This window comes from Buceros rhinoceros, unplaced genomic scaffold, assembly GCF_000710305.1.
Source record: "Buceros rhinoceros silvestris isolate BGI_N320 unplaced genomic scaffold, ASM71030v1 scaffold4744, whole genome shotgun sequence".
NCBI classification, from domain to species: domain Eukaryota; kingdom Metazoa; phylum Chordata; class Aves; order Bucerotiformes; family Bucerotidae; genus Buceros; species Buceros rhinoceros.
Genome location: NW_010409926.1, coordinates 68,913 through 80,819, shown reverse-complemented (window position 1 = coordinate 80,819; position 11,907 = coordinate 68,913). Strand labels below are relative to the sequence as shown.

Genomic DNA, 11,907 nt, shown 5'->3' with positions numbered 1-11,907 from the left:
TGCCTTTGGTCACTGGGTCAGCCAGTCCCGCAGAATGACTTTCATCAGTCTTCCTGTAGAAGGAGGAGATGAAATTTACCCCACTATCCAACCCGGTCCTACCCTCCCTTTTACGTCCTGAGTCCAGTCAGTATCACAACACAGTCTATATGTTGGGGGCATTGATGACCTATGGTTAGCCCAAATAATACATCTAAATGCTCTCTTCAACAATCAACATTTTAATTCTGAGATGACTGGCCTGTGACACTGTTTGACCATTATCACATCCTAAGGCAATTACTTTCATATCTGCCTGCACTTTCATATCTGTGTTCCAGTCTAGTGAAGAGCTTCCTTCCTACCAAAGCTTCCTAACTGGAAGGATTATGATGACCAAGTGATCTACCAAATTAACCCATCATACTGCTGTTGCGATGCAAAAGCACTAATCCTGGCCTTCCCCACACGCTGAAGGCTCCAGTCTGCAATGAAGTCCCCAGGCTGCTGCTGAGCGTGACTGTTCAAGGTCCCTGTGGAGTGTGGAGTGCAGAAGAGGGAGAAGAATCCACACCGATGTTCACAATGGGATCCAGAAACACAGACCATGCATCCTACCAAGAGCCATGGATCCATGCTTCCAGCCCATGCATGCAGTGTGCTGCAGGCACCGGGGCACTAGGGCCTGGATTCACCCTTCTTGGACTGTGGTTGCTGCAGCCAAAACTCACATAGTTGAGTGAGCTCTGTAATTACCCAATTTATCTCTTCGTTCCATCCTGAAGAGGAATGAAGTACTACATCTTTCCCTCCCCTCTGCAGCCACCTGATGCCTCTTTGGGTTGACACCAGATCCACCCCATACCTTGTGCCTACATTCGCTGAAATGTTGCCCTTTACGGCGCTGGGCGCCTGGCCAGCTCTCCTGCAGCCAGCGGCTGCCCGTGCAAAGGGCCAGCATGCTCGCACGCAGCTCCATTCCATTCAGCCTCTCCCAGCAGCTGCTGCGGGGGTGATGGGGACAAGCAGATCTTTTTTCAGACCCCCTGGGGATAGGCTTCAACAGGTCTGTTTATTCATTGATTTAAGAAATCCAGCTGCGATTATGATTAAGCCGCTGAGAAAAGGAGCCCAGGCTGGGCACTTGGCTCAGGACAGGGCTTTTGCCACTGTGGTCACTACCATGCTTGTTTCATCGTAACCCCATCACATGCATGATGAGGTGACAGTGCTGTTTTCATCACTTAGCTACATATCACATGACTTTCTGGCAGCAGAAACCTTTTCTGCCGAAGTCTTAAGGCTCTGTGATAAAAAAGACAGAGGAACAATCCTGGTTGTCACCACTGCTCACTGCCAACAGCCTCTGTCACATCAAGTTTGTCAGGCAGCACCAAATCCCTGACCCTCATCAGCATGACCGGCTCTTGCAAAAAAACCAGCCTTGGTCCTGATGGAATTCGATGATTTGATCTGTTTCCCCAAAGACATCAGTGCTCCACCATTTCAGGTTTGCTTCAGTTTGGAATAAATTCTAAAATTTTCCTAATCCTTTCTTGTCAAGCCAGTTTTGCACGTTGTGCCCAGCTCTGTTGAGACCGCTGCCTGCCACGCTGAGCAGTTCCAAGGCAGAGACTCTGGGAGCTCCACACATCTGCACCTGCAACACAGCATCTTCAAAATGAAAAACGTCAGAGAATCACAGCCTGGCTGATGCTGGACAGGGCCTCTGAGTATTGCCTAGTCCAACCTCCTGCTCAAAACAGAGACAACTAGAGCAGGCCACCATCATCATAAAGCCATTTTTCATATGTTTAAACAGAATTTCCTGTATTCAATTTGTGCACATTGCTTCTTGTCCCGTCACCCAGCACCACTGCAAAGACTCTGGCTGCATGCTTTAAATACCCTCCCATCAGTTATTTATGCACACAGAATAGAATAGAATAGAATAGAATAGAATAGAATAGAATAGAATAGAATAGAATAGAATAGAATAGAATAGAATAGGAGTAATTCTGCTGGAAAGAACGATCATCTAGTCCAACTGCCTGACCAACTCAGGGCTGACCAAAAGTCAGCATGTTGTTACGGGCATTGACCAAATGCCTCTTAAACACTGACAGGCTTGGGGCATCGACCACCTCTAGGAAGCCTGTTCGAGTGCTTGACCATCCTCCTGGTAAAGAAATGCTTCCTAATGTCCAGTCTAAATATCCCCTGGTGCAACTTTGAACCATGCATCCTATCACAGGGTACTAGGGAGAAGGGCTCAGCACCTCCTTCTTCACCCCTTCTCCTCGGCAAACTGCAAAGGGTAATGAGTTCATCCGTCAGCCTCCTGTTCTCCAAATTAGTCAAGTTCAAAGTCCTTAGCCATTCCTCACAGCACATTCTTTCCAGCCCTTTCGCCAGCTTTGTTGGACACATCCAAGGACCTTCACATCCTTCTTAAATTGTGGGGCCCAGAACTGCACACAGCGCTCAAGGTGAGGCCGCACCAGCGCACAATACCGTGGATAATCACCTGTCTACTGACCAGCGGTTTGTGCTGTGTTTGATGCTCCCCAGTATGCGGCTTGCCCTCTTGGCTGCCAGGACCAATATTGTTACCTGCCTTTGGACACTTTGAATGTCTGCTTGTCTTTAGTCCCCAAGGAGTCCATTAGCCTTTTCTGACAGAATAACACAATGAGAACTCGTTTGAATTCTTGCTCTTTATCACCCTGTTCCTGTTTGTATAATCTGCAGGGTTTTACTGCAGTAGTTTTGCATCTACCTTCCAATCATTGATGGAGTTGACCACTTTTCATTCAACTATTGATTCCTGCAAAAATAACCACAGAGGATTCCCAACTGACAATTATTTCTCCTGCCCATTGAAAGTTCTCTAATCACTGAATGTATGCTTTATTGACTTTGCACAGTACATCTTAATCAACACAGCATACTGTAATTTTCTTATATCGATAGGTCACGCCTCACCAAAATTGTCTACCATAACACTATGAATTTACTTTATCAAACACAACTTTATTGTCGAATAGAATGCTGAGTGTCACACTCCACAAAGCCATGTTCCTGTTTCTAATTCTGTTACCAAGCACATGTATCAGATTTTCCACTATTCTTCACCTGACAGTTTTCAGCTACCTGGCCTATAGATCCCTTGGTCTTACAGCTCCATTTTAAATACAGGAACTCTGTTGGTACCTTACCACTCCTCTGCTATTCCTACAGTAAACAAAGAGTAATTAAAGCCAAATTTCAGTGGGCCAGAGTTGAGCAGCATTTATAATGTTTATGGGTAATGAAAGATTCTAAGAGATGGAAGTGGACAGAAGAAAACTGTATCATGAACAGGGTTAGCATGATGCTTATTGATAAAGTAGGGTGGAGAGTTGGAAGGTAGACACAAGGGATAAGCAATGTAGGGAACAGGAAAATACAGAAGAGTAGTATGGATGTGACATTGCTGGGAGAGGAATGAGCAAAAAGTGATGGGTAGTAGAAAGGGAATGTTAGTAAGGAAGATAAGAATAAATTGCCAGTGGGTGAGAAGCTGGAAAAAGAGAGCTAGTGGGAAACTACAGAAGAATGTGTGGAGGAAAGGATCTGAGGTGAAAAAAAAGCCGGAATGCTAGAAAGTATGGTGCTGGAGCATTATTTTTAGAAGTTACAAAGTCACTGAGAATGGAAACAGAGCTGCGGATGTTTCCAACAACAGAACTGTGCTAAGAGCTGAAAGGGATTACCAACAGCACAATCGTGGGAAATAGAAAGAGGAAGAAGAGAATAAGAAGAGCTTCTAGCCCCTAATTGTCTCCTTCCTGTCTCTTTCCATGATCAAAAAGTGCACCTAGAATGACACTGGGGCATTAGGAGAGGGATTTTGCTGGGGAAAGGTTAAAGTGGTGATGGGAAATTGGAGAAGGAAGGTCTTCTAGAGGGGTAAGCAGGCATCTAAAAGAGTGTGAAGGGCATTCTCTTAGGACCTGAAAGCAGTGTAAGGGAGGAGGTATGCTTGGGCTGGCATTGGATAGGCTAAAAATGGTTCCTTGAGACTGAAGGATTCAGAATAGGAGCAGGAAAGAAGTGCCAGTGGAGGCTGATACAGAATGGGGCTGGCTCTGTCAGGAGGGAGCAGTCAGTCTGGAGGAAGATGAGGGGTGAGAGCAAGGCAATGTTGTAGGACAGCTGGGAGGTATCACCATGTAAATTTTGCTGGGGTTATTTGAATGGATAAATTTGTGCAGCCTGTCGTTACAGATCCTGTGTTAGCCTTTCCCAGTGATGCCCAGGCCAACACCCTCACAGTGTTACTCTCATCTCAGCTGAACGTGGAGGTTCACGGCAGTTCACCTTTCCACTTGCACCCAAGCCGTTTGAGGCAGGAGAGGGGTGAATTTTGCTTCAGCAGGGTTGTCAGTTTTTGCAGGCAGCCGTTTTCCCAAGTGAAGGGAACCTTATGGGGACATTTGTGCTAAATGCCACTGAGGATCCTGCTGCTAACAGCCCTCCGTGCAGAAGAACCAGTCTGTCACCTGGTGTTGAACACAAGATGGTTAGGTTACAATACCCCGCCTCCATGGCTCCCACCACCTTTCTGGCAATATCACCAGTCCCATGTTACCATCCACAGCCACAGACTGGGGGATCCCCCCCCCAGCCACCCAAAGAGAGCCACGGGTTCTGTCATTCCAGGGCCCCCCCCCCCTTTCTGGCAATATCCCCAGCCCCATGTTCCCATCCACAGCCACAGGCTGGGGGATCCCCAGCCCATCCACCCAGAGAGAGCCACGGGTTCTGTCATACCCCTGCTCTCCCACAGAAAGCAGGCCCCCACGGGCTTTTTATTATAAGGGTAAAAAAGCCACATACAGAAACACAAAAGTCGGTATTTTGCTCTGTTTTGAGGACAAGGCAGGTGCTGCAGCCTGTAGAAGCAACACTGAAGTCCTTATGTCCAGGGAGCAAGTGGGTGCTTCACATATGGACAACCATTTCCAAGAGAAAAGAGATGTTTTCAAGCCCCGAGTAAGCACAAGGAGGTGGCACTGGGCAACAATGAGCCATGAAGTGAGGACCACAGCTCTGGGGGGAGCCTGACTTCATGGTGGCTAGGACAGTGCTGCAGAGAAATTGCTCTCTGGGTCACTATGACCTCTCTCACCTGGGCCACCATGATGCTGCAGACCACAAAAACCCTTGCAAGGTGAGACCTGCCTTCCCTCCCCTCATGGAGAGCAGGCTCTAGGGATTCACCACAGCCTCCTGACTGCGCCCATCTCCCAGCCGCCAAGGGCAATCGACGTAGCGCAGCACGCCACTGACTGGGCTGCGCTTGGCAGGGTCTAAGGCCAGCAGGCTCCGCAGCATCAGAGCAGCCTCAGTCGTCAGGCGTTTCCAGTGGCGGGGCAGGTCCTTCTCCAGGCCTGTCTCCTGCCACAGCATGAAGTCCTCAAAGAAAGGGTCATCTGGCAGGCTCTGCTCCCATGGGAAGTAGCCAGTCAGCAGGCAAAAAAGCAGCACGCCAAAGGCCCAGGCATCCAGGCTGCTGTCAATGGGCAACCCCTGGGTATCAGCAGTGTTGCTCAGCTCAGGGGCAGTGTAAGGGATTACTCCAGCCACCAGCTTGAGCTTGGTACCCTTGGGCCGTGTAAGCCCGAAGTCAGTCAGCTTGATGCGCCGACAGTCAGGATCGAAAAGCAGCACGTTCTCAGGCTTGACGTCACGGTACACCAGCCCCCGGCTGTGGATGAACTCCAGCGCACTCACGAGCTGCTTGGCACACTGCTTAGCGGCTGGCTCGGGGATCCCATCCTGCACAGGGAGAGAGACAGCACATGTAGGGCATCTTGGCAGCCCTGGCAGCTGGGCTCTCAGCTGCATGCTCCACACTGAGGGAGACCTTTGCATTTCTGGTTTTGCAAGCCTGAAGCTGCTTCCATGCTGTAGACTCCAGAGTCAAGAGACTCACAGCCCGTGGCCTTTATCTCCCTCCCTCTGACCCAATCAGACTACACGGAGCCAAATGCTACAGTCCCAGTCCCTAAAGCCTTTAGCAGCACTCACCCGGGGTTTGATGATAGAGATGAGATCTTTGTGCAGTGCTGGTTCATAGAGGAAGCCATAGTACTGGCTGGATTCGATGGCGATTCCAAACATGCTGATGATGGCAGGGTGGGTGGCAAGGGAAAGTGCCACACAGTACTCATACAGGAAGGTATGCAGCTTGGTACTGGCTTTGGGCAGCAGTTTGAGAGCCATAGGTGTCCCTGGGGATGGGGAGAGTGGGTTAGACTCCCCTGAAAGCAACTCACACCAAGGTCAGACAGAGGGGACGCTGAGCAGCCATGGGTCTGGACACTTGTAGCCACAGGGAAGTCTCTGACCCAATGCTTTGTGTGGATATATCCTGTGGACACCAGATCTGGGAGCACATGCTGCCACTGGTGCGAGTTTTGAGCCAATCTGTGCGTGCACAGGAGCACTGGGTAGAGGAAGAGAAATTCATGCTATGGCAGCCCATCAGCCTGAGCTGGGATGACTGAGGAAGAGTAGTGCCATAGGCCTTAATGGCCTTGGCCAGCCCCAGCTGGGACATCCACCTGCACCCTCTGCCCATGGGCCCAGGGCCACTGTCGAAGCAAAAGTCTGGGGTTTCACTCCATGCCGGAGCTGTGTGGGGGTGCTGGTTTCTAGCTATATCGCATCCATGACAGTGCCTAGCCATGAACCATATTGATCCTGACTTGTGGACTGACTTCCCAGGTTGACTTTGGACCTGCCGCCTCACCATAACCTCGCTTGATGTTCTGGGTTGCCCCTTGGCATCACCTTCTCCCTGTCTGGGTGCAATGTCCCTTGCTGGGGAGGTCTGTGTACTGCCAGTCTCCCTGAGGACTCCACCTTGTGCCTGGTGTCTGTCCCCAAGGTGTCACCAGCCCACCCAGCACCCTGGTGAGTGGAGACGAGGCAAGGCACTGTAGCTCATTGGGCGCAGTCAGTTCCTTACCTCTCTGCCTGTGGGTCACTAGCATCACATGGCCATACTTGCCCCTGCCCAGCTCCCGAATAACCTCATAGTGCTCGGACACCTCGGTGCGCACCAGGCTCTGAGCCGTGATCTCCAGGAGCTCATCTAGCACGGTTGGTGCTGCTGTCCCTGATGCTGCTGCAGCTGGGGTCTCGGCCATTGCTGAGCACTGCAGAAACACCACAGCCCGGGTCAGGAACATCACAATGTGCACAGAGAAAACCAGATTGGACACTCCATGCAAACCATGTCATGGCAGGACATGTTTCTGTCACTTGAAGCTTGAGCAGCTGTGCTAGAGTTGAGCTTGTGCTTTTATACAATACACCTCTGGGCAAAGCCCCTCACCACATAAAAGGTCCCTGTACTGAAGGGAACCTCCCACAGCCCTCTAATCTTTTCTGGCCTCCAGCCAGATGCTTGTATCTCTCTAACTGTAGTCCCTGGGACCTCTCATTTCAAAGTCTTGGACCATCTTTCTGTGTCCATACTAAAGATTGGCCGTCCAGGCCTCTTTTTATTTGAGTCTCCAAAGTGTTAAGCAGCAAGCAAAACATTAACAGAGTCTCAGATTATCAAGTGTGACCCAGTCCTCTTGCTCTCCTTACTCTGTTGCAGCAAGACTGTCTCCCTGCACAGAAATCCACCCCTCCTGCCTATTGAATGAAGTCCTTCAAGCAGTAGCAGAGGCACAGCCAGCCCATGACAAAAAAGGGATTACTAGCCAGAAGCCATGTTCGCCGAGCAAGCCTAAGGGAGTTCAGTACCTCACATGCCTGCTGGTATTTCTGACCCAAAGTCATTCATCTGTGCAGCCAAGACACTTAGGCAGGAAGGAAGCTTGGACATCAATGGCATTTTGAGCTCCAGCCAGCTGCTTCAGACCCATTTCAGAGAAATGCTTTTTTCAGTCTTCTCCAGCGAGCTACCCAGCAGCACTTTAAGGCACCTGTGGCCTCAGTTTCCCCCTGACTACCTCCCTGTTCTCTGAACACAGGCACCCTTGGCCTGGGAGCCTCTCCTGGCTTTGAAGCAAGGTCACAGAACCAGAGTCAAGGCCGGAAAGCAGCTCTGGAGATCACCTAGTGCAACCTCTTGCAGTGAGGTTAACTAGAGCAGACTGTTCAGGATTGTGCCCAGTCCGATTTTGAGTATCTCCAAGAATGGGGACTTCACAACAGCTCCCAGCCACATGTTCTAGTGTTGTATCATCATTACAGAAAAGAGAAATTCTGTGTTTCAATTCATGCCCATTGACTCTTGTCCTGTCACTCGATATTACTGAGAAGATTCTGGTTGTGTCTTCTTCACACCTTCCCATAAGGTATTTATACACATCGATAGGATGAACACCTTGCACCTGCTCTTCTTGAGACTAAAAAGTTCCAGCTCTCTTATCCTCTTCTCATATGAGAGATATCTTCATTATCCTCACAGATTTTTCTGGATTCATTCCAGTATGTCCACGTATTTCTTCTGCTGGGAAGCCTAGAACTGGACCAGCTATTCCAGGTGCGCCCTCACTAGTACTGAGTAGAGAGGGAGGATCACCTCCCTGGATCTGCTGTCTAATGCAGCCCAGGATGCAACCCAAGAGCCTGAGAGTTGCAGATTTCTTGGATATGTCTCAAACAGTGTGCAGTGAGACAGAGCTGTGATGTAAAACCAGTGCCTCATCACTACACCTGCAAACTCATGATCTCTTTCTGTGAAACATTCTGACTTACATGTTAGGGGAGGGAACAGAACCTCACATTGCTAAAAAGGAAGATGGCATCCTGGGAATACGAGTGGGAGTAGAAAGAATGAAGCCTTTTTTCTTATGTTATTCTATCTGTGACCAGAGCTCGTTACAGTTCCTTCAACTTCCAGCCCCCACTGCTGCTAAATCTGGTCATTCTTAAGAATCCAGTATTTTAGCAACAGAATTACTTAAACCAAAGAAAACTACAAAAAGGCTGGATTTACACAAGAGAATAGGACTACCTACGAGAGAATTCCGCTTCTTTTCCCTTCTCTCCAGACTGCAATGCTCAATCTCATCCAGTTCAGAAGTATCAAGTAATTTGCCCTACTATTCTGTAAAACCTTTGGCTTGGTGTGAGTCAACAGCAGCCAAAGTTAGCACAGCCCATAGGGAGTTCAGCAGTGAACAACTGTGTGCATGGGAGGAGATGAATGGAAGGCTGGGGAGACACTCACAAGGAAACCCAGCCTGGGAAGTATTTTAGAGATTTTGTGTTGATGTCCACCTGTTTGCTGCCCAGCCAGCACAACTTGTGAAATTCCACATAGCAAGGGCATCGCAGAACCCACGAACAGAGCCACTGGTCCAAATTGGTGTTGCCTCATTTAGATGTTAAAAAGAAGAGCTGAAAAAGCATTTTAAAGAGTCCTAGCTAGAAATATAGAGAAAAAAACCTGTAATAGACCTTTGAAAGACCTTCTATTGATACTAGGTAGGCTAAAGCCATGCTAAATAGGGAGCAGAACAAAAGGAGAGATGTCTGCTTGTCTTGTGCAGAATACATCAGATTTATATTTGTCAAAAAAATATCAAAAGATCTCTTCTGCAGGACAATGTCTCTCCTACATCAAAATCATTGTCATATGCAATTTTTTGTCATCAAATGGTTCATGATCTTCTCCGATAACTTAACTTCCAAAACCTGAGTTAGATAAAATTTCTTCCCTTGTGGGCTGGCCACCAGATAGTGCTATCTAACTCAAAGGTTAGAATCTTCTCTCTGCATCCACTTACTGTATTATTCAATAATTATATTACTTTCAAATATTCATTTATTAATCTATTTTTATTTGTATTCAGTTATTTATTACATTATTAATCTACTCTAATTTTTAACGATTTGTTAATTCTCTCCTATTTACTGTGTAAAAAATTGCTTTTGTGAATGGGAGGACATGCTTCTCTGTATTTTCTTGGTTCTCACTCCAGCTTTGGGAGTAAAAATATTTCAGTCCATATGTTTTAGCAATTAAAAAAAAAACCAAAACCTCCTTGTGTCCTTCCACTCCACATTTCAAGTGAACTGCAATAGAGTTGGCAAGGATCCTTACTTCTATGCATGGTCATGGGAGGGCAGCTTGTCTGAGTACAGAGTAGAACATCAAAGTGAAATAGCCAGCTTGGAAAAATAGATCCGCCAGAGGATATGGGTAGAGTGTCTCGAGGGACAGCAACAATCCTGTGGGTCTGATCAGAACTCCATATGAAGGAAGCCCCACCTGCAGTCACTCCAGAACAGTCTGCAGGTTTTGGCCCTTGTTGCCCTTGAGGAAACTGATTACAGGACACAGTCCATACTTCAAGAAGTAAAGTTGTCAGATCCTTCTCTGAGGTACCACCACCATTAGATGTGAAGCAAAGTGAAAGCAAATTTTGGGACACCACTGAGTAGATTGTGCCTGGGTCTGCACCTCCCACCTTCTAGAGTGCCATTTGCCCTTTGCAGAGTAACAAGCACTGGGGAGGAGGCCTTCAGGGCTCTGGCCAGGAGACACGCTCCATTTGGCTGTGCTGTACCGAAGGCAGTGGTCAGGATCCTTTTCAAAACTGTTCTTCCCCCCACTACCCTTCCTGTGCTTCATCCCTGCTAGAGGTCCTGGTTCCAGGCTGTTCATGTGTGAGAAACCCTAATTCCCCAAAAGAGATTCTAATTGCAGCACCAAGAAACTAACATCTTTTCCACTATCAGAAGATGCTTTCCAGCTTCCTGAGGAGCCGGGGAGTAGCTAGCCTATGGAGATAGAGTGTCTTAGAGTCTAAGTAATGTTATTCTGTTTCTTCAACCAAAGTGATTAATACATTGGATCCAGAGAAGCACCTCATACATGTCAAAAACCAAAGACAGTGTAATCTCTTTATCACAGAGATGGTGCTGTGATGACAGAATCACAGAGGTGTTTAAGATGGAAGAGACCTCTTGAGATCATCCAATTCAATTTCCCTGCTCAAACAGAGCCAACTGAAGCAGGTTAGCTAGGAAGGTTACAGTCAGGTTTTTAATATCTCCACAGATGGAGACTCCACAGCCTCACTGGGCAATCTCTCATGCTGCTTGACCATCAAATTCTTTGTGTTTTAATTTGCGCACATTGCCTCTTGTTCTGTCAATGAGCACTACTGAGAAGAGTTTGGCTTCCTTTTTTTCATTCCTTCTCATCAGGTAGATAGACCAGTAAGATCCTCTCTGAGCCTTCTCTTTTCCAAGCTGAAGAGTTTCAGTTGTATCAGCCTCTCCTCATATCAAAGATGTTTCATTAAAAACAGCCTTGAGCATATGGCATGTAGGGTCCATTATCCTGTTTGACCTTCTACAGAGCTTTAACACATATCAAATAACCAACAGTATTTGGGGCACTTCTTACAAAAAAAGTCATGCAGGCTTGAGCCAAAAGACCAACTTTGGTCAGTTTTAAAAGGCAGTGTTTCCAGTCTTGCTGTTATGCATTTACATGATCTAGCAATCCAAATTCATCTAACCTGCTGATGAGGTTTACTTAGGCTTCACAAACTCTCTGACACATTGTCCTTGTGTAGTGCCCACATCAGTTAGTTAGTTTAAAAACAGATAGGATGATTCCAGAAACCGTAGTCACGTTTTGAATAAACATCTCCATGCTCTCTGATCAAGCACTTCTTAGTCTTATCGCTTAAATATCTTCAAAATATCTTCTGTCTAATTCTTATACCGAGGCCTGTTATACAGCTCTTACATCCATTTTATGGCTCTTTTCTGAAGCCTCCCCATTGTTTTCTGCCCCTCATACTAAAGCACTGACTGCTCCTGGAGGAATGCTTCCTGTGAGGCATTCAGGAGGAATTACCCTCTATCTCATGCTGTGGCCCCAAGATCTCATTTTCAAGG

At 47.5% G+C, this 11,907-nt stretch overlaps 1 protein-coding gene across 1 annotated transcript; it reads right to left on the bottom strand.

Moving 5' to 3' along the window:
- Positions 1-5,232: 5,232 nt before the first annotated feature.
- Positions 5,233-7,180, bottom strand: SBK2 (SH3 domain binding kinase family, member 2). The gene is made up of 3 exons (XM_010135399.1): positions 6,998-7,180; positions 6,055-6,257; positions 5,233-5,802 (listed from the first exon to the last, which is right to left on the bottom strand). The coding sequence occupies exons 1-3, from the start codon at positions 7,176-7,178 to the stop codon at positions 5,233-5,235; spliced, it is 954 nt and encodes a 317-aa protein (XP_010133701.1). The 5' UTR covers positions 7,179-7,180.
- Between the last annotated feature and the right edge of the window lie 4,727 nt (positions 7,181-11,907).

Coding starts and splice junctions, on each gene's coding strand:
- SBK2 (XM_010135399.1), bottom strand. CDS start 7,178: ATGGCCGAGACCCCAGCTGCAGCAGCATCAGGGACAGCAGCACCAACC. Junction 6,258..6,997: donor AGTGACCCACAGGCAGAGAG/GTAAGGAACTGA, acceptor CCCCATCCCCAG/GGACACCTATGGCTCTCAAA. Junction 5,803..6,054: donor TCTCTATCATCAAACCCCGG/GTGAGTGCTGCT, acceptor CTCCCTGTGCAG/GATGGGATCCCCGAGCCAGC.